The sequence below is a fragment of the Macaca thibetana genome, chromosome 13 (assembly GCF_024542745.1).
Source record: "Macaca thibetana thibetana isolate TM-01 chromosome 13, ASM2454274v1, whole genome shotgun sequence".
Taxonomy (NCBI): domain Eukaryota; kingdom Metazoa; phylum Chordata; class Mammalia; order Primates; family Cercopithecidae; genus Macaca; species Macaca thibetana.
In genome coordinates, this window is record NC_065590.1 from 1,128,222 (window position 1) to 1,149,875 (window position 21,654).

At 55.1% G+C, this 21,654-nt stretch overlaps 1 protein-coding gene across 4 annotated transcripts; it reads left to right on the forward strand.

Moving 5' to 3' along the window:
* Nucleotides 1-34: 34 nt before the first annotated feature.
* CNNM3 (cyclin and CBS domain divalent metal cation transport mediator 3) lies at nt 35-20,381 on the forward strand. 4 transcript variants are annotated; one of them, XR_007718901.1, is made up of 9 exons: nt 57-1,281; nt 10,116-10,259; nt 11,825-11,974; nt 12,717-12,886; nt 13,084-13,180; nt 13,552-13,685; nt 13,978-14,116; nt 17,757-18,734; nt 19,576-20,381. XR_007718901.1 is itself a non-coding variant. In XM_050755097.1 (8 exons), exons 1-8 carry the CDS (start codon nt 57-59, stop codon nt 17,819-17,821), a joined length of 2,124 nt encoding a protein of 707 aa, XP_050611054.1. In that variant the 5' UTR covers nt 35-56; the 3' UTR covers nt 17,822-20,381. The 4 variants fall into 4 exon arrangements, 2 of the variants coding, with proteins under 2 accessions (XP_050611054.1, XP_050611056.1); XR_007718902.1 differs by having other exon boundaries at nt 17,757-18,682; XM_050755097.1 differs by having other exon boundaries at nt 35-1,281; nt 17,757-20,381.
* The last annotated feature ends 1,273 nt before the right edge of the window (nt 20,382-21,654 follow it).

Here is a 21,654-nt window from a genome sequence, read left to right on the forward strand (position 1 = left end):
GAGGCGCGGGGCGAGCGGGGTAGGCTGCGCGAGAGGCCGAGAGGGGGCGGCAGGCTATGGCGGCGGCGGCAGCGGCGGCGGGTGTGTTAGGCTGGTTATTCGCCGCGCTCTGCCTGGGCAACGCCGCGGGGGACGCCGCGCCGGGCCCGCGAGTGCTGGGCTTCTGTCTGGAGGAGGATGGAGCGGCGGGCGCGGGGTGGGTACGCGGAGGGGCGGCGCGGGACACGCCGGACGCCACCTTCCTCCTGCGCCTCTTCGGCCCGGGCTTCGCCAACAGCTCTTGGTCCTGGGTGGCCCCCGAGGGGGCGGGCTGCCGGGAGGAGGCGGCCGCCCCCGCGGGCGAGTGGCGCGCGCTGCTGCGCTTGCGCCTGCGGGCCGAGGCCGTGCGCCCGCACTCGGCGCTGCTGGCGGTGCGCGTGGAGCCGGGTGGCGGGGCGGCCGAGGAGGCGGCGCCTCCCTGGGCTCTGGGCCTGGGGGCGGCCGGGCTGCTGGCGCTGGCAGCGTTGGCGCGCGGCCTGCAGCTGAGCGCGCTGGCGCTGGCGCCGGCGGAGGTGCAGGTGCTGCGCGAGAGCGGCTCGGAGGCGGAGCGTGCGGCGGCGCGGCGTTTGGAGCCCGCGCGGCGCTGGGCCGGCTGCGCCTTGGGCGCGCTGCTGCTGCTGGCCAGCCTGGCGCAGGCGGCGCTGGCGGTGCTGCTGTACCGCGCGGCCGGCCAGCGTGCGGTGCCTGCTGTGCTGGGCAGCGCGGGGCTCGTGTTCCTGGTGGGCGAGGTGGTGCCGGCCGCCGTGAGCGGTCGCTGGACGCTGGTGCTGGCGCCGCGCGCGCTCGGCCTCAGCCGCCTGGCCGTCCTGCTCACTCTGCCCGTGGCGCTGCCCGTGGGGCAGCTGCTGGAGCTGGCAGCGCGGCCCGGGCGGCTGCGGGAACGGGTGCTGGAGCTGGCGCGCGGCGGCGGCGACCCCTACAGCGATCTCAGCAAGGGCGTGCTGCGCTGCCGGACCGTGGAGGACGTGCTCACGCCCCTCGAAGACTGCTTCATGCTGGACGCCAGCACCGTGCTGGACTTCGGCGTCCTGGCCAGCATCATGCAGAGCGGCCACACGCGCATCCCCGTGTACGAGGAGGAGCGCTCCAACATCGTGGACATGCTCTACCTCAAGGACTTGGCCTTCGTGGATCCTGAAGACTGCACGCCGCTCAGCACCATCACTCGTTTCTACAACCATCCGCTCCACTTCGTCTTCAACGACACCAAGCTGGACGCTGTCCTGGAGGAGTTCAAGCGAGGTAACATCCCGGGCATGGTGCAGGGGACGCCTGTGCCAGTGCCCTCTCCCTGAAAAGGGATGGAGAGTTATGAAAGCCTTCAGGAAAGGGTCCCACCCCCGTGGCGTGTGGTGAGACTTTTAAGGTCCCTTTTCAAGACGGTATTGGCCTTGCAGGTTGGAATCACCTTTTGAAATACTTAAAGGCCATCCATCAGAGTGGGAGAAATCCTTTAGACAGCGAACACTTTAACCCCCGCGTCAGGATGGCACCCCTATACATATCCTATTTGCAGGGAGGGATATGTCCGCTTGGCTCTAATCCCCCAGCTCTTCCCCTCTCCCAGAGCGTTTCTGTGTGCTTGTCTTTGTAGCAGGTCCAAATGTTTGGCTAGAAACTAGAAGAACACAGAGAAGAGGGTAGTCTCCAGGTATCTGGGACGTTGTGGCCCGCACACATGTAATATCAAATTGACTGAACGTGTGATGTTTCCTTCAGAGCGTTCTTAAGGTCTCTGGCTTTACTGCAGATAAGGGTATTTAGGTGTCAATCTCTTATCTGCAGTAAAGCCAGGGAAACTTACACTTTGCTTCCCCCAAAAGTAACTCCACGGATGCTGACTTAGTCTCCCTTTCTCTCGGCTCTGTCGCCCAGGCTGGAGTGCAGTGGTGCGTTCTCGGTTCACTGCAACCTTCGCCTCCCAGGTTCAAGCAATTCTCCTGCCTCAGCCTTCCGGGTAGCTGGGACTACAGGTGCACGCCACCATGCCCGGCTAATTTTTGTATTTTTAGTAGAGACGGGGTTTCACCACGTTGGCCAGGCTGGTCTTGAACTCCTAACCAGGTAATCCACTTGCCTTACTCTCCCAAAGTGCTGGGATTGCAGGCGTGAGCCACTGTACCTGGCCTTTTTTTTTTTTTTTTTGCTTTTTAATCTCCTGTTTTTAAAAAATTTTATATAGAGACAGAGTGTCACTATTTTGCCCAGTCTGGTCTCAAACTCCTGGCCTCAAGTGATCCTCCCACCTTAGCCTCCCAAAGTGTTGGGATTACAGGCGTGAGCCACTGCACCCAGCCTAACCTACACTTTTCTATCTGTAAGGTTTCAAGTTCTCCCTTCACTCCACATTTTCATCCCTCCTTTCACTCTGTTTTATCTAAGCAGTTCGGAGATTGAAGGTAAAACCAATACTCCCCAGGTGTGAAGGTGTGGTTTCCTCTGTAGTCCTCCCCAGCGTCATCCTTAGGGGTGCTCCCCAGAGTTTGGTGCTCACACCTTGGCCAACAGCCATGCTTCTCACACCTGCACTCCTGTAGGGTGAGGGTGGGGGCACCCCAGGGTGGTGGATGGGCTTGACCCTAAAGGCTGTCTGCTCTGAGACCAAGAAGTGGCAAAGCCTCCTGGTATTTGTGGCAGGACGTCTCTGGCACTGTCTGTCGAGAGCCCCTGGCCTGTCGGTGCAGGAAGCCAGGCTTTGTGGTAATGACTGCTACTCCTGACTGAGCACTGCTATGTGCCAGGAGCTGATGGGCACTCTCTGTAATCTCGTCCCTTATTCCTTGCAGGAGGCCTGGGTGCTAAGTTACTGTCATTACTGTACCTCAGGAAAGGGTGGTGGGAGGCTTGGGTGGGCAGCTCTAACTATTCTCTTAGACTGTTGGGTGCTCCTGGCTGTGTCCCTAGAACATGGCCATGCCACCCTGCCCTGGGGAGGGAGCCTGGGCTTGGGTCCAGACAGAGCCTCGTGGTGGTAAGTACTCCATGTGGGCTGCCGGAGCCCGAGGCAGGGGTGGTTCTCCTGGTGTGGTGGCCAACAGTGCAACCCTGGACTCAACGGAGTAGGTTCCATCCTGCCCTTGCCTGCTCCCAGCCCCAGAAGGCTGCTCAGCCTCTTGTAGCGCAGGCTCCTCTGCTGCTAGTGATCAGAGTGGGTAAGTGCACCTGCGGCAGAGACTCATCAAGCACTTTGGCCAGTGCCTGGCATGCACGTGCTGTGTGCTTGGCGTTAGCAGGCTCTGCTGGTAGGTGAGCCGTTTGCCAGTCCGGGAGCAAGGGGTCAACCTGGAAGTGCAGATTTCCGTTTCTTCCAGGCAGGTCACCAGACTTCCTTCTTTTTAGGGAAAACGTGGAAGACTGTAGCTGTCCCTTTGGTGTTCTAAGCACTCACATTTCTAGATTCTTTAAGAAAACGCTCGCTCTGGTGTCTGGCTTCAGCCAGCTGCTGCTTTCAACAGTTGAGCAGTCCCCAAGCAGAGATTTGGGGCAGTGGAGATGGAAGGGTTGCCCCGTTCAGAACTGAAGGCGACTTCCGTAGTTGGTCGTGATGCTCAGGATGAGGCTGGTGAAAGTGGTCTTTCATTTTCCAAACCCTTAGGGTCAGGATCTTGGCTGCCGTGGTCTTGTCTTTCAGATGCGATGGATGAGCTTGGTCCAGGGTGGTTGGGGCTTCCACTTGGGGAAAAATTGAAAATGTTCATGTTCATTGGGAAGGAGCCTAGAGGCAGGATGTCCCCCGGCGGGGGGTGGGGGGTAGGGTTGTGTGCTGTGTAAGGATCTTGGACTTGATCACCAGGGCCACGAGCATCAAGTAGCAGCATCAGTTTTTTTTTTTTTTTTTTTTTTTGAGACAGAGTCTCGCTCTGTCGCCCAGGCTGGAGTGCAGTGGTGCAATCTCCGCTCACTGCAAGCTCCGCCGCCTCCCGGGTTCATGCCATTCTCCTGCCTCAGTCTCCCGAGAAGCTGGGACTACAGGTGCCCGCCACCACGCCCGGCTAATTTTTTTGTGTTTTAGTAGAGATGGGGTTTCACCATTTTCGCCAGGATGATCTCGATCTCCTGACCTCATGACCTGCCCGCCTCGGCCTCCCAAAGTGCTGGGATTATAGGCGTGAGCCACCGCGCCCGGCCAGCGTCAGTTATTTTTACAGATCAGTAATGATTGTGGAGACCAGCGGTGTGAGGGTTTCAGGTGAGAGGGGGTGATAACCTGAACAAGGTGCATGGCAGGCCTGGAGAGGAGCCCCAAGAGGGCAGCAGAGATGGAATTAGGAAGACTGGTGTCTGGCAGCGGGGCTGTGCAACAAGGAGCAGCGGCTGAGGATGAGGCCCAGATTTCTGACTGTGTGGTGGCGGTGCGCCTTCACTAAGGGCCAGGCATGGGGAGCAGGTTTTGGCCGTTGAATTTATGTCTGTGCAGTGTCCCAAGAGGCAAACTTCTAGCAGGCGGTTGATGTGAACTGCAAGCGGGAGGCAGAATAGGAGTGTCTCTCCAGTCACGGGAGGCAGGCAGAGAGCCTCAGCCTCCCAGGAGCACAGGTGTGTCCGGGGCAAGCAAAGCGCAGGAGAAGTTGGCCAGGAGGAGGCCAGACCAAGGAAGGAGGAGAGCCCGAGATGCGGAATGTCCTGGAAGCTAAGGGAAGAGACCCCTTTCCCAGGGAAGGGGAGTGACAGGAGAGGAGGCCAGCAAACAGGATACCGTTGACCTCTGCAAGAGCAGATTTGGTGCCACGGCAAGGGAGCCATTTGAGGAATGAATGAGGTGTGGAAAGGTACGAGAACCAATGTAGACAGCCCTCCACAGAGCGTGGCTGCAGAGAGCAGTGACCGGCAGAGGACTGGGGCAGGGGAGGAGGCCCTCTGCTGTTTGGTTTTAAGATGAGCAAGTGGAGCAGGTTCAGACTGAAATGCAGGTGGAAATGTAGCTAGGAAGGAAATCAGAAAGGCCAGGGTCCAGGCTGCTCCTGTTCTGGGCTGGGTGGCCTCCAGGCAGGTCACAAGCAGCCCGATGCAGGAGGATTTGGGGATGAGTGCCTCTGCTTGAAACGGACCTTTCTAAAAGCTGCCTGACAGCACGCTGAACAGGATCCCCTTGGAAGACAATGGGGGAGGTTTTTGGACCCTGGAAGTTGAATGAGGAGCTTTTTAATCCCCCTTGACTTCCCCGCTCCTGTGGTGAGTGAGGGCCATTGGTGGGCAGACTGGCCATGTCTCTCTGGTGACATCCCAGAGGTTTTTTCTCTGCTTCTCTAGTTCAGTGCAGTCCTTTGGCAAATATATTTTTTCCGTGTTAAAGTCCTTTTTGTCCTTCCTAACCTTCTTAGGCATTCCTCGGCTTAGGAACAAAGAACATATTGCAGCTTTTGTGGTGTGTGAAGTTTTAAAAATCGATTCCCTTCCCATCTCTCTGCCAAGCGTATGAGCCTCTGAATTTCCTGGAGCTGGAGTCCCTGCCATCTTGGCAGCTTTCATTCCAGCTCTTGTTTCTTTTGCTCCGTCTGCTAGGGAACTTCAGTCTGGGGGCGAGGTACCAGCAAGGCACCCCTCAGTCAGTGCCAACTTGAGATGACATGCTGATTGTTTTGTGCAGACGCACCAGGAAGAGTGAGTGCTTCGGAGCAGTAATAAATAACTTGGACAGCTGCTCCTTGACTTACAAATGGGGTTATGTCCTGATAAACCCACTGTACGTTGAAAATACCTTGTCAAAAATGTGTTTGATACATCTAACCTACCAAACAAAATAGTTCGGCCTGGCCCACCTTAAACATGCCCAGAACACTTACTTTAGCTTGCAGTTGGGCAAAGTCATCTAACACAAAGCTATTTTAAAATGAAGTGTTGAATATCTCATGTAATTTATTGACTGCTGTACTGAAAGTGAAAGCAGAATGGTTATATGTGTTTGAAGTACAGTTTCTGCTGAATATATACTGCTTTTGAACCACCAAATTTGAAAAATTGTAATTTGAACCATGGTTAAGTCAGGGACCTTAATGTATAAAAGAACGTTATTGGCCAGGTGCGGTGGCTCAAGCCTGTAATCCCAGCACTTTGGGAGGCCGAGACGGGCGGATCACGAGGTCAGGAGATCGAGACCATCCTGGCTAACATGGTGAAACCCCGTCTCTACTAAAAAAAATACAAAAAAAAAAAAAACTAGCCGGGTGAGGTGGCGGGCGCCTGTAGTCCCAGCTACTTGGGAGGCTGAGGCAAGAGAATGGCATGAACCCGGGAGGCGGAGCTTGCAGTGAGCTGAGATCTGGCCACTGCACTCCAGCCTGGGTGACAGAGCGAGACTCCGTCTTAAAAAAAAAAAAAAGAACATTATTGTTACCATTATTATTATTATTATTTTGAGATGGAGTCTTGCTCTATTGCCAGGCTGGAGTGCAGTGGCACAATCTCGGCTCACTGCAACCTCTGCTTCCTGGGTTCAAGTGATTCTCCTGCTTCAGCCTCCTGAGTAGCTGGGACTACAGGCGCACACCACCATGCCCAGCTAATTTTTTTGTGTTTTTAGTAGAGACAGAGTTTCACCATGTTGGCCAGGACAGTCTCTATCTCTTGACCTTGTGATCTGCCCACCTCGGCCTCCCAAAGTGCTGGGATTAAAGGCGTGAGCCACCGCGCCTGGCCAAGAACGTTGTTATTATTATTTTTGAGACAGAGTCTTGCTCTGTCACCCGAGTTCGAGTGCAGTGATGTGATCGTGGCTCACTGTAGCCTCTGCCTCCTGGACTCAAGCAATCCTCCCACCTCAGCCTCCTGAGTAAGCTGGGGCCACAGGTGAGCACCACCATACCCAGCTAATTTTTAATTTTATGTAGTGATTGGGGTCTCCCTCTGTTGCCCAGGCTGGTCTCGAACTCCTGGCCTCAAGTGATCCTCCCAGCTCAGCCTCCCAAAGAGATGGGATTACAGGTGTGCGCCACCGTGCTCGGCCGCAGTCTCTGCTTTAAAGGAACCGAGCTCTGGTTTCCTGTCAGGAGCCAGATGATTGCCAGGATGCTGAAAAGAGTCTGAGCAGCTCCGACAGCGTGAGGAGCGTCAGCACGCTACTTTTGTCTTTCTCACAGTATTCGTTCATTCACCCAGGTGCTTTAGAAAACAGGAGAGAGAGGGTGGAGCAACTTACGCTCCAGCTGTTACTAACATCATAGAAATTGGGCATTATGAAAGGGTACTTTGGCATTGAAATAATTGGGATACCCTGGAGCCTGCTAACTAAAATTACACTTGAAGCTTTTCCAGGACTTTCTGCTTGATGTTGGCAAGACACACTGTCACAGCTGCTCGTGGCCCTGTGGAGCTGGCCCGCGGGCGGGCGTCGGTGTGTGTGGCCCCGTGGAGCTGGCCCGCGGGCGGGCGTCGGTGTGCGTGGCCCCGTGGAGCTGGCGGGCATCGGTGTGCGTGGCCCCGTGGAGCTGGCCCCCCGGCGGCCGTCGGTGTGCGTGGCCCCGTGGAGCTGGCCCGCGGGCGGGCGTCGGTGTGCGTGGCCCCGTGGAGCTGGCGGGCGTCGGTGTGCGTGGCCCCGTGGAGCTGGCCCCCGGGCGGCCGTCGGTGTGCGTGGCCCCGTGGAGCTGGCCCGCGGGCGGGCGTCGGTGTGCCTGGCCCCGTGGAGCTGGCCCGCAGGCGGGCGTCGGTGTGCCTGGCCCCGTGGAGCTGGCCCCCGGGCGGCCGTCGGTGTGCCTGGCCCCATGGAGCTGGCCCACGGGCAGGCGTCGGTGTGCGTGGCCCCGTGGAGCTGGCCCGTGGGCGGGCGTCGTTGTGCGTGGCCCCATGGAGCTGGCAGGCGTCGGTGTGCGTGGCCCCGTGGAGCTGGCCCCCGGGCGGCCGTCCGTGTGCCTGGCCCCGTGGAGCTGGCCCGCAGGCAGGCGTCGGTGTGCGTGGCCCCGTGGAGCTGGCCTGTGGGCGGGCGTCGGTGTGCGTGGCCCCGTGGAGCTGGCCCGTGGGCGGGCGTCGGTGTGTGTGGCCCCATGGAGCTGGCCTGCGGGCCGGCGTCGGTGTGAGTGGTTCCACTCTGGTGGCTCAGCACATGAGAGGTGACCTTGAGTCCCTCCAGCTGCCCTTGCTCTGTCCCCCTGCTGCCATCTTTGGCTGCCATCTAGACCCCCCAGACGTTCTTCTTGGGATTCAGTCACACAACCACTGTTCCGGGGGATCTTCCAGGGCCTGCTTTCTTCTGTTCGTGGTAGAGTCATCCCAGTGTGGCAGGAAATGGAGAGTCGTGTGCCTTGTTTTAGAGGGAAATGGAGAGTCGTGTGCCTTGTTCTCGAGAAGTCTGAAAGCAAAGGAGTGAGTCCCTTTCTGCAGGAAACCTGTCACAGGGGCTGGCTTCCTGGGAGAAGGGAGTCGAGATGAGGCCTCTCTGCGCTGAGGTGGCTGTTTAGATCCTGGGCTTTGGTGCTGGAATCCGAGGCATTAACCAAAACCACAAGTCGCGCGTGGCCTTCCTGGCCTGGCCTGACAGGTTTGTACTCTGGCGGGGCAGCCGTGGCCCACGTAGAGACGGCACCCAGCACAAGCACCGAGGGTTAGAAGGTGTCTAGAAATGCGGTTCAGAGGGCTGAGTGGCCATCTCCAGGGGTCCTAGCCTTTCCTCCTGGAAAGCGGGGAGATGACTCGTGTGGCCATTTCCAGCTTTTTGTCCAGGGGAATGCAAGCATCCTGGAGAACTGTGCTTTTTAAAATCAAGCTCACGGGATGTAAAGTATGATCCACACAACGTGAACTTGACTTTTTGATTTCCCAAGAGAGTCTTGAAGCAGGTCCCCCTCACAGGCAGGTCCAGGCCAGTTTCCCTCAGTGTTTCCGTTAGTGACAAAGGAGGGCCTGGCTGGATGAATTGCTCCCATCCCCTGTCCTGGCCCTGTGCAGCGCAGGCCGGCAGCCCCCTCCACCTGGGGCTGTGGTACCTAAAGGTGGAGTCTGAGTTGAGATGTGCTGTGAGCATAAAACACACCAGATTCAGAGAGTGCAAAATAGACGAAATGTCTGTGTTTATTTTTTGGATTGATGACATGTTGAAATGCTGTTTTGACTATATTGGGTTACTTACAATATAAAACTTAATTTTGTGTGTTTGTTTTGACTTTTCTAACGCAGCCGTTCAGATTTTAAATTACTTAGGTGGCTTGCGTTCTGGTTTTTTCAGACGGGTCTAAAGTAGTGTGGATGAAAAGCACTTACCTGACACAGTAAATTCCTGAAGCCTCCCCAGCATTCCCCAACACTGTGAGACTTGGGCTTTTTTCCAAGTTTACATTCCCTCACTAAGCAGACAAACCAAACAGGAAGCTAACCTGAGAAAGAAAGACAGGGTAAGGCGGAAGATCAGCCTGGTGCTCCTCCCCCTGCACAGCTTGACTCCTGAGTGGTCAGCTGCCACGCGTCTCATCCCCTGGTTCACAGACCCTAATGGGCAGCTCTAAGAATTAGGAAAACGAAAAGATACACAGACACACACGCACACACATACACACAGTCTATCTATCTTTCTATCTCTTTTTCATTTCTATCATAAGGACAAGAAGGAGTTCACATTTACATAGGATGGACAGCATATATATTTACTGTAAAAAAAAAAAAAAAAAAAAAAAAGAATTAGGAAAACCTCCCGAGGAGAGTCAGGCTGGGTGGCCTCACTCAGCCGCCCCGTGTGGACTGCCGCAGGAGAGCCTGCGTTTCCGGAGTCATGCCCTTGTTAGCCTGCATATGCAGGCTGGCTGCTGTGTGAGGCGCATGTGTTCTCGACTGGATGCTTGTCTGAACTGCATCCATGGCATGGAGGCGCACAGACCTGGAGCTGGATCCCAGCTCGGCCACCTCTGCCTGGGGGGCCTGTGCAGATGAGCAAGCATGAGCCCAGGGCTTCATTTTCAACCCGTGTGAAAATAAGGCCAGTCCTCATAGTCATGCTGGGCGTCTTAAGTAAAAACCTAGAAAAGAGTCTGGCTCTGTGCCTGACCCGCTGTAGGAACATGAACATTAGCCACGTCCTTTTGGTGGGCCCCGAGGGAGATGAATCAAAGTGCGGGGGCCCAGCAAGCTGTTCCATGAGTGTCCTCCGCCCACAGGGAAGTCCCACCTGGCCATCGTGCAGAAGGTGAACAACGAGGGTGAGGGCGACCCCTTCTACGAGGTCCTGGGCCTGGTCACCCTGGAGGACGTGATCGAGGAGATCATCAGGTCCGAGATCCTGGACGAGTCTGAAGACTACCGTGAGTCCAGACTCTTGGCAGTTACGTCTCCGCTGGGCCCGCGCACTTCCCCAGGTGTATGTTGCGTCCGAGGCCAGTGGGCCTCTGTGCTGCTGAAACCCAGCAAGATCCACAGCCAGGCCCCTTCTCAGCCCTGCCTGGGCGCTGGCAGGGAGCCGCCTTGCAGGAGGGCTCGCCTGGGGCTCCGTTAGCAGCAGTCCTGTTAGATTCCTCCATTACTGAGAGAGCTCTGCCCTTCATGGGCCTTTCCCAGCCTTCTGTCTCCCGAGGTGCTTTTGTTTTTGCAGGTTCTTTTGTACATTACAGAAATGTCCTCTGAAAGAACCCATTCTTTGCCATGAAGAAAGTCTTCCCGGCTGGACGCAGTGGCTCACGCCTGTAATCCCAGCTCTTTGGGAGGCCGAGGCGGGCAGATCACGAGGTTGGGAGTTCAAGACCAGCCTGGCCAATATGGTGAAACTCTGTCTCTACTAAAAATACAAACATTAGCTGGGCGCGGTGGCGTGCGCCTGTAATCCCAGATACTCAGGAGGCTGAGGCAGGAGAATTGCTTGAACCCAGGAGGCAGAGGTTGCAGTGAGTCGAGATCATGCCACTGTACTCCAGGCTGAGACACTGGGAGGGGGTGGAAATAAGTCTTCCCAAAGCAGCTGATCCCGGGCCCTTGATTTCGTGGTAAAAGTGTCTGCCTGTTAGGTTGGTGGCTGAGGTCTGCAGAGCTGCACAGAGCCTGTGCTTCATGGCCGGGCCCCCTGTCCTGCATGCTTCCAGAAATATTGCTTTACTCGTGTCAGTTTTCAAACATAGCATTTCTGGTTCCATTCCTGAGACTGCCACAGGCCTGGGGTCTCCAGGTTAATTGCGGCCCTTTTGCACTGGTCATCCTTGAACATATGCTTTCTAGTGAGAAGTTTCTCAGTGGCCAGAGAGGCCTGTTACTATTTTTTAATTTTTAATTTTTTTTTTTTTTGAGATGGTCTTGCTCTGTCATCTAGGCTGGAGTGCAGTGGTGCAGTCATGGCTCACTGCAGCCTCAACTTCCCAGGCTCGAGCTTTCCTCCCACCGCAGCCTCCTGAGCAGTTGGGACTGCAGGCGCGTGCCACCACACCTGTCTCATTATTCTATTTTTTGTAAAGACACGGTCTCTCTGTTGCCAGGCTGGTGGTGAACTTCTGGCCTTAAGTGATCCTCCCGCCTCGGCCTCCTGAAGTGCTGGGGTTACAGGTGTGAATCACTACATCTGGCCTAAATTAAAATAAAATCGAGTCCACGTCCAGTGACCTATCAGGGATGCCTGTTGTTTTATAAGAGCTGCTTTGTTATCATATCAGCGTTCTCTTCAGCCAGCTCCAAGGCAGGGAGCCACCCCTCGCTCTGTGTGGTTGGGGTGGGAGCAGGCCCCGTGGAGGGAGTGGTGCTGAAGACATGTCCCTGGAGCTCTGATGCTGCTCCGTCGAGGACCCCCTGGCCTCAGTAGGAAGGAGCAGGCGATGCAGTCCCTTGGTGTGGTGGTGTTGACTGACAGGTGGCTGATGCCTGAGCGCGCCCTCTTCTTCCATCTTAGGAGACACTGTGGTGAGGAGGAAGCCTGCTTCTCTGATGGCCCCTCTCAAGCGGAAGGAGGAGTTCTCCTTGTTCAAGGGGTCTGATGATGAATATAAAGTAAAAATCTCGCCTCAGCTGCTCTTGGCCACCCAGCGCTTCCTGTCCCGAGGTGAGGCGGGAAGGTGGTCCGCGCCCCCTGCTCTCCTCACCGTCCTGTGGGTCAGGAGGCCGCCCAGGGCCGACACTGACTCTGCTCCCCGCTCCTAGCAAGCGGCGCGTCTTGAGGACTTGTGTGTTCTCTGCAGCCCTGCCAGCATCCTGGGTCATGGGAGAGACAGCTCCTCTCTGCCAGAGGACCAACAGCTGGGCCAGGCCAGCGCCACGCCTGGTGCGCCACAGCCAGGGGCCTCAGCTCTCAGCTGCGCGGGTGTGGGGTGCCCTGCCCAGTTCTTTTTTTTTTTTTTTAAAAAAAGACAGGGTCTCGCTCTGTCAGCCAGGCTGCAGTGCAGTGGCACGATCTTGGTTCACCGCAACCTCCGCCTCCCGGGTTCAAGCGATTCTCCTGCCTCAGCCTCCCGGGTAGCTGGGCTTACAGGCGTGCATCACCACGCCCGGCTCATTTTTGTAGTTTTAGTAGAGGCGGGATTTTGCCATGTTGGTCAGGCTGGTCTCGAACTTCTGACCGCAGGTGATCCACCTGCCTCAGCCTCCCAAAGTGCTGGGATTGCAGGCGTGAGCCACCGCACCTGGCCCCTGCCCAATTCTCTTGTGTTGAGGTGTGGGGGCAGCTGCTGACAGGCCACCCAGGAGAGCCCTGCGGGGCAGAATAACTTGAAATCGCCTGCAGCGTTGGGTGTGGTTCCACCGGCCACTAGGCCCCAGTGGACACTGTCCCTTTTCCCTCCGGGCAGAGGTGGATGTGTTCAGCCCACTGCGCGTCTCGGAGAAGGTGCTGCTGCACCTGCTGAAGCATCCCAGCGTCAACCAGGAAGTGAGGTTTGACGAGAGCAACCGCCTGGCCGCGCACCACTACCTCTACCAGCGCAGCCAGCCGGTGGATTACTTCATTCTCATCCTGCAGGTAGCTGTGCGTCCAGGCCTGGAGCCCCTCCTGCCTCCTCAGGCCAGGGCAGGGTCTAGGAGAAGAGGGGAGCAGGGGCTTGCAGATACCCACCCTCCCGCCCCGAACAGTTGAGGTGCTGGGTTTCTCCTTCCGCTGTCTTCTGACGGGAAAGGTGATCTGGCCGCACCTGTTTCTCTCCTTGCCACTCCTCCCAGGGCAGGGTTGAAGTGGAGATCGGGAAGGAGGGTCTGAAGTTCGAGAATGGGGCCTTCACGTACTATGGAGTGTCGGCGCTAACCGTGCCATCCTCAGGTAAGCCGTGGCCCTGCTGGTGCTGAGGGTCAGGGTTGAGGCTGCAGAGCCTGTCTCCCATTGTCGCTTGGGCCCTCAGTGCCCCTCCTCGCCTCCCTTCCACCTGAGCCCACCGCCCCACGAGGTGGTGTGGCCCCTGGGCTTCCGGGCGGGAGGGCAGCATTCTTCCTCGCTCGACTTTGCGGCTCGCTCCACCCCTGCAAACCCTCTCCTGCCTGCGCTCATTCTCCTCCCCCTGCTTCCCAGGCACATCGCCTCTCCAGGGCGATTGGTGGGGTGGCTCTTCGAAGCTGTGCGGTTGTCCCCTCCAGGGGAGGGGGCTCCCAGCTGCCAGCACTGGCTTCTGCCATCACTGATTGTTCCTTCGATAGTTCACCAGTCCCCGGTGTCCTCGCTCCAGCCCATCCGCCATGACCTGCAGCCCGACCCAGGTGACGGCACGCGTTCATCTGCGTATTGTCCCGACTACACCGTGAGGGCGCTCTCTGACCTGCAGCTCATCAAGGTGACTGCCTGGGCTGCTCGTGGGTGCTGACTTTAGCCGACTTTGTGTCACTGGGGGCTAGATCAGCTGGTCTGAGACGGCCCGGAGCAGGGCCTTCCGCTCATCCTGAGGGACACAGACCTTTGCACCCAGTTTCCCTGCGAGATCTTAAAAACACTTGACTCAGTTGCTCTTCCCTTAACTCACTTAAACTTGTGCCTCTGCCCTCTTCTGGCATGGCGTGACCTTTCCTGCCTACCTTCTGCGTCTCGCTTCACCAGTGGGGTCTGCCAGTAACACTGTCATCCTCCAGGTTACGCGGCTGCAGTACCTCAACGCACTCCTGGCTACCCGAGCTCAGAACCTGCCACAGTCCCCTGAGAACACCGACCTGCAGGTTATGCCAGGCAGCCAGACCAGGCTCCTTGGTGAGAAGACCACCACAGCGGCAGGTGAGCGCCGAGTGGCACACTGTGCGCGGTGTCTGGACCCAAGGGCCGTGAGCTCACACACACAGACTTGCACTTTCGCCGCCCCACCCTGCCCTCTGTCTTTTTTCTCTCTTTTCTCCGCATCCTTTTCCCTTCTTGTTTTTCTTTCTTTTTTTTTTTTTTTTTGAGATGGAGTCTTACTCTGTTGCTCTGTTGTCCAGGCTGGAGTACGACGGTGTGATCTCGGCTCACTGCAACCTCTGGCTCCTGGGTTCAAGCAATTCTCCTGTCTCAGACTCCTGAGTAGCTGGGATTACAGGCGTGAGCCACCATGCCTGGCCAATTTTTGTATTTTTAGTAGAGATGGGGTTTCACCATGTTGGCCAGGCTGGTCTTGAACTCGTGACCTCAGATGATCCACCTGCCTCAGCTTCCCAAAGTGCTGGGATTATAGGCATGAGCCACTGTGCCCAACCCCCTTCTTGCTTTTTTTTTTTTTAATTCTTCATTATTCAACTTGAACTTCTTGCTATTTTTAATAGCATGGATGACGCCAAACTATAGACTAACTGGTATTTAAAGTAGAGTATAGTAAGTCAATATTTTCTCTCAAGGATCTCTTAGAATGGATTGACTTAATCAGAGAATTGTTGGGAAGTGGGAATAAGTTTTAGTTCAGACACTCTTTTGGCCATTTAAGATTAAGCTTAGGTCACTTGGAGTCAGCAGTGGCCCTGGCTTAGACGGTGTGTGGCTGGCAGACACCATCCTAGACACTAGAAGGACATTTGTGAGGAGTTTGGCCAGTTCATACTAATATTTAAGCGTGGCCCCTCCAGGGCTCCACTGCGAGCGGGAAGATTGTGTTGGAAGAAATTTTGCAAATGGAACTAGAGGTTGTGGGATGTGAAACCCCATCCCCCCACTGCAAGGAGGGAGGTGAAAGAGTCTGAAGTGTAGGCTGTGGGTAGGAGTGGTGAAGGGTTTCTTGTTCTTGTTTTTTGAGAAGATACTTTAATTCTGATTGCGTTCCTAACGCTGGGGTCAGATCTGCCTGAACGTGAGGTTCCTGGAAGAGCCAGTGGGGCTTCTGGAGAGGCTGTGGAGGGAGCTACGGGCTTGCTTCCTCCCACCCCCACCTGCCCCACCGTGAGGAAGATAAGCTCTTATCAGCGCTTCCCCCGCCAGGGCACTGCGCTAGGAGCTTCCATGTCTGACTCTGCTAACCTCCCTGTGGCCGGAGGGGCGCTAGCTCTTCTGCCCGTTCTACAGGGCAGGAAGGAGAGCCAGAGAGAAGGCCCAGGCACTCTGACCTGCTTCCTGTAGGCCTCCCATGGAGCCGCTCTGGCTACTCAGACCCACACTTGAGAGCACAAACATGTTTTTCTAATAGTCCTTTCTGAATTGTGAGGTGACGTGCAGGGGAGGGAAATCCCACCCTGGGCCACGTGGATGCCTTAGCCCCTGGGGGCTCCAGATCCAGGTGCTGGCAAAAAGGCAGCAGGGGAGGCCGTGCTGCTTCAGTCTTGGATCTGAGGATGGGCTGCATCTCTTTCTAAAGAGATCCCTCTACGGATGGTGCCGCACCTTCTGTTCAGAGATAAGATCTTGCCATGTTGCCCAGGCTGGCCTCATACTCGGGACTCAGGTGATCCTCCTGCCTCAGCCTCCGAAGGAGCTGGATGAGCAGCTAGTGCCCCACCTTCTAGGGTTGCTGAAGCTTCTGTGTTGACCCACGGTGATGGTTTCTTATTGTATGGGGTGCCCCTTCTACTGAAGTTCACACTGTCCCGCCACACTGGAGTCTCAGAGGCCAGGGCGGTGTGCTTTTCACAATGTGAGCCTTTTGGTTTTGGTTTTCCCACGTGAGCCCTTCTGGCTCACTGCCACCCAGACTGCACATGTTGTATCGAAGATACAGACCTAATCCCAGAATAGTGCTTTTCCCGTCATTGCATCATATCATATACCCAGAGATTTTTAAAAAATCTTCACTGGGCCGTCCTGTAAGAGAAGAGTTTATAGTGGCTTTGTGGGGCATTTCCTCTTGGTTCTCTAGACACAATGTTGGTTATTTTCACCCAAGTACAACCTGACAGTTGCTCCAGTGAGGCTGACCTTCTCTTTCTGTTTCTTGCCTGAACTCAGCTTGTCCTGCGTTTTGTCCTGTGAGCTTGGCACTTCACTGTCCGGAGGAGCGTAGGGCCGCTGCACACCTGGAGATTTCGGTGGGGTGCTGCTTAAATCGTGCAGATGAGAACCAGTTTCTGGGGACCTTGGCACTAGACGCCCAACAGAGAAGTGCCTTTTTTGAGACTTGGAAGACACAATAATTTTAAATTGCCTACAGCAGGGTTTGGCAAATGGTGCAAGGGTCACATCTGGCCAGCAGCCTATTTTTGAGAATGAAGTTTTGTGAGAACCCACACATCGGTTTGTGGATTGCTGTGGCTGCCTTTGAGTTACAGCAGTGGAGCTGAGTAGCTGTGACAGAGACCATATAACCTACAAAAACTAGAAATATCGGCCTTTTACAGAAAGAGTTGTCTGACCCCTGGCCTACCATTTCAAACCCTGGGTAGGTCCTCCGCGTCAGTTCTCCGTGGAACTGTATCGCCGAGGGTAAGTCCTCCGCGTCAGTTCTCCGTGGAACTGTATCGCCGAGGGTAAGTCCTCCGCGTCAGTTCTCCGTGGAACTGTATCGCCGAGGGTAGGTCCTCCGCGTCAGTTCTCCGTGGAACTGTTATCACCGAGGGTAGGTCCTCCGCGTCAGTTCTCCGTGGAACTGTTATCGCCGAGGGTAGGTCCTCCGCGTCAGTTCTCCGTGGAACTGTATGGCCGAGGGAAAGGCGGCCCCCATGCTGTGCAGCCCTCCATGCTGTGCTCCCGGCTTCCTCAGCCGGCCGTCCTGAGCCAGGCTGTGGGGCAGTGCAGCGCCAGCACTGCGGCTGCCGGCTCCCCCTTGGCTTCCCCTGCTTGGGGCATCAGCCCTCTCCATGGTGCTGCCCGGAGCCAAGAGGCACAGCCATTTCTGCTCAATAGCTTCTCCTCTTCTTTCTCTCTCTGCTCTCTTTAGCCTTCCCAGTAGACCTTTCCCTCTTTGGCACAGTTGGAAACTGCAGTTGATAAATGACTGTGGACTAGTGCGCGTTTTTTGTTTTCAGAGCACACCCAAGGTAAATATCTTCCCTCTCCCTGCCCCTTCACTTTCCTCTCCTGGCCCTTCAGCTGTGGGAGGAGCAGAGCCCTCGGCTCCCCAGGCTGGGGGCCTTTTTTCTCCAGGGGTGCGGGGTGGGCGCTCCCTTCCATCCTTCTGGAAGACAGGAGGGGTCACGAGACTCGTCCACTGTGGAAAATGGTGCTTCCTTCCAGCACAGGGTGCTGTATTGTCCCGGGAAGGTGCCTCTTGTTCAGTATAATGACCTGGGACCCCCTGGGGCCAGAAATCCACAGCCCCAGCTTCCCCCATGTCCCAGGGAAGGCATCTGTTGGCTGACCATCTGCTAACCGATCGCTCCCGGCTCTGCTCTGATACCTCCCAAGGCCTCCTGAAGCCCCCGTCTTAGCTGCCCCTTCCTGTCCCACAGAGGATTTGGCACTTGGTTTTGACAGGTCCCTTTACCAGCTTTGATGTGAATTTTCCTTCCCTTGTCTTCTGTAGGGTCCAGCCACAGCAGGCCCGGCATCCCGGTGGAAGGCAGCCCCGGGCGGAACCCAGGTGTCTAACTGCTCACTAGGCAGCCCCAGATCTGGGGAACAGATGAGCACGTGGGGAGCTGGAGTGAGCTGAGCAGAAGCTTCGTGCCCGCCTGCCCCCATCCCCTCCAGGCCACGTTTTAGATGGCCCTTGTAGATGCGGGTCCTGGGTGTCCTCAGAACTAGACATCAGTGCCTGGATCCTTCAGCCGGTCCTGCCCTCCTTTAGGAGACAGGAGTCACCAGGGCACAGCCCTCCAGGCCCACGTCAGGAAGGAACGAAAGGAATGCCATCATCTCTAGTCCCCAGGGCCCAGCCTTCCCCTTCTCCCCCGAGGCTGGGACCGTGTGGCGTATTCAGATTCAGACCTCTTCGGGCCGAGCCACCTTGTGAGTGCAGTTACTGCCTTTATGTGGCCGTGACCTGTACTCGTTTGCTTTTAATTTGCCAACCTATCGCTGCTGGCAGCACTTTTCGAGCAGGCCAAGTGCACCCATTTTGGCTGGGGGTTCAAATCGATGGCCTTGTCCATGGCGTCCTTTCTGGCTTCCCTAACGGTGTCATGTTTCAGAGCATGTGCCCCAGCCTTTCCCATGTGCCAAACCAGAAGCTCCACTGCCCGAAGGCTGTCCCTGTAGCCCTGCACCCTCCCTGGAGGCTGCTCTTCTGATCCTGAGAGCTGGCCTAGTGGTGCTGAGGGCTCCTTTCTGCTTCTCTGCCCACCTGCTGAGTTGCCACTCACAGCGTTGTCAGTTCCTGTGTTCTGAGAAGAGGTCACGCCTGGGAGGAAGGGATCGTCATGCTGCATCGAATCCTCTCTCCGCTGTGTGGCCCCGGGAGCGTAGCTGCCTGTTGCACCTGCTCCACACCTCTCCACGGCCTCCCTGCAGGTGCTGTGTGGTGTGATGTGCAGAGAGCAGCGAGGGAGGCTTTAGGAACCAGGTGGATCCTCTTTAAAAAAAAAATCAGTTTTTATTATATCTCTAGAACATTTCAAGTCTTTTCGTTTTTTTCTGTTCCTAGCTATGGGGTTTTAGAGAAGTGGGAACTGGAAGGCATTTGTCTTTTTCTTCTAATTTACTACATTTTCCTTCCGTAGTTCTTCAGCTGTGTGGAAATGGGCATCACAAGGACACAGGATCATAGATTGGGTAGGGAGGGAGGAGGATTTCTGGAACTTTTCTCAAAGGAATTTGGACCCTTAAAAATGGGACTGAAGGTCAAAAGAACAGTGGTATGCTTGCTTAGAAATTGTCCTCAAGGAATCAACTGTGAGAGCAAGCCCGGTTTGGAAACAGATGCATTAAAATCCTGTCTCCAGAACAGTATTTTTTTGTTTGTTTGAGACGGAGTCTCACTCTCTTGCCCAGGCTGGAGTGCAGTGGTGCGATCTTGGCCCACTGCAACCTCCACCTCCCAGGTTCAAGCCATTCTCCTGTTTCAGCCCCCTGAGTAGCTGGGATTACAGGTGTCCACCACCACACCCGGCTAAGTTTTGTATTTTTAGTAGAGACAGGGTTTCACCATGTTGGCCAGGCTGATCTCGAACTGACCTCAGGTGATCTGCCCGCCTTGGCCTCCTAAAGTGCTGGGATTACAGGCGTGAGCTAAGAGCAGTGATTCTTAACCTTGGCTGCACATCAGAATCACCTGGTATTAAAAATACCTGGACCTGCCACCAAAGCTTGTGATTTAATCAGTCTGGGCATCAGAGTTTGCAATTTTTTATTTATTTTATTTTTTATTTTTATTTTTTGAGACAAGATCTTGCTCTGTCACCCAGACTGGAGTGCAGTGGTGTGATTACAGCTTGCTGCAGCCTCGACCTCCCTGGTTCAGGCCATCCTGCCACCTCAACCTCCTGAGTAGCTGGGACTGCAGGTATGCACCACCACACCCAGCTAATTCTCTTAATCTTTTGTAGAGCTAGGGTCTCATTATGTTGCCTGGGCTAGTCTCGAACTCCTAGGCTCAAGCCATCCTCCTGCCTCGGCCTCCCAAAGTGTTGAGGTTATAGGCGTGAGCCACCATGCCCAGATTCACAGAAGAGGTTCATACACCTTTCACCGAGGTTCCCTTAATGTTAACATCTTACATATAACCTTGGTACATTTAACAAAACTAAAAAATTAACATTGGTGCAATCGTACTATTAGAGTTTATTTGGATTTTACCATTTTTCCCCAATGTCCTTTTTCTGCTGTAGCAGCCAATCCAGGATGTCATGCTGCACTTAGAGCTGTTGCTTTCTTTTTTCCTAACTTTATATTTTGAACTAATTTCAGAATATAGGAAGTTGTAAAGATAAGGGCCTCACGCAGCCTTCATCTGGTTTCCCTCCGTGGTTACATCTTACGTGATTGTAATGCAGTATTCCAAGCAAAACTTTGACACTGGTGCAGTGTGGGTGGACAGTCCCAAATCATGTGTCATATGTACATCTGTGTAACTACCACTGCAATCACGATAAAGAAATCCCATCCCCACAAGGATCTCCCTTCCCGCCACCCCTAACTCCTGGCAACCACTAATCGTTCCGTCTCTTATTTTGTCATGTCAAGAATGTTGTATAAATGGGAGCATAGTGTGTAAGCACTTGGGATTGTCTTTTTTTTTTTTTTGAGACAGAGTCTGGCTCTGTCGCCCAGGCTGGAGTGCAGTGGCGCGATCTCAGCTCACTGCAAGCTCCGCCTCCCGGGTTCCCGCCATTCTCCTGCCTCAGCCTCCCGAGCAGCTGGGACTACAGGCGCCGCCACCTCGCCCGGCTAGTTTTTTGTATTTTTAGTAGAGACGGGGTTTCACCGTGTTAGCCAGGATGGTCTCGATCTCCTGACCTCGTGATCCTCCCGCCTCAGCCTCCCAGAGTGCTGGGATTACAGGCGTGAGCCGCCGCGCCTGGTGGGATTGTCTTTTTCACTCGGTGTCCTCGGAGATCATCCAGCGTTGCATGTGTGTGTTCACAGTTTGCTCCTTTTTGTTGCTGAGTGGTATTGTGTGGTGTACACATTGGTCCCGTGAAGGACACCTGGGATGTTTCCAGTTTGGGGCTATTCCAAATAAAGCTGCTACGACTGTTGATGTACAGGTTTCTGTGTAAAGATTAGTTTTCCAGGAGTGTAAATGCTCGGCCATAGGGTTGTTGCATGTTTCGTTTTTTAAACCATCAAACTCTTACGTCCTCACCAGCAACCTAGGACAGTCAGTTTCCCCGAATCCTCCGCAGCACTTGGTGGTGTCGTGTTTTTACTTCAGCCGTTCCGACAGGTGTGTCGTGATGCCTCACGGTGGTTTTTCATTTGCGTTTCCCAGTGATGGACACCTCCCGTGTTCCCCTGCAGTGGAATATCCCTGTCTTTCACCCTTTTCTGATTGGATTGTTTTTTCTGTTGAGTTCTGAGAGTTGTTTTGAGATTGCTTTATGGGATTTTTGGTTTGCATTGGTCTGTAGCTTATCTTTTTCATCCCTACCCCCCCTTTTTTTTTTCTGAGACAGAGTCTCACTTTGTCACGCAGGGTGGAGTGCAGTGCCACAGTCTTGGCTCGCTGTGTACTTGACTCCTGGACTCAGGCAGTTCTCCCGCTTTAGCTCCCCAAGTAGATGGGACTATCACCACGACCAGCTAAATTTATTTTTATTTATTTATTTATTTTTTGCGATGGAGTTTTGCTCTTGTTGCCCAGGCTGGAGTTCAATGGCACGATCTCGGCTCACTGCAACCTCCGCCTCTCGGGTTCAAGCGATTCTCCTGCCTTAGCCTCCTGAGTAGCTGGGATTACAGGCGTGCACCACCACACCCAGCTAATTTTGTATTTTCAGTAGAGACGAGGTTTCTCCATGTTGGTCAGGCTGGTCTCAAAACTC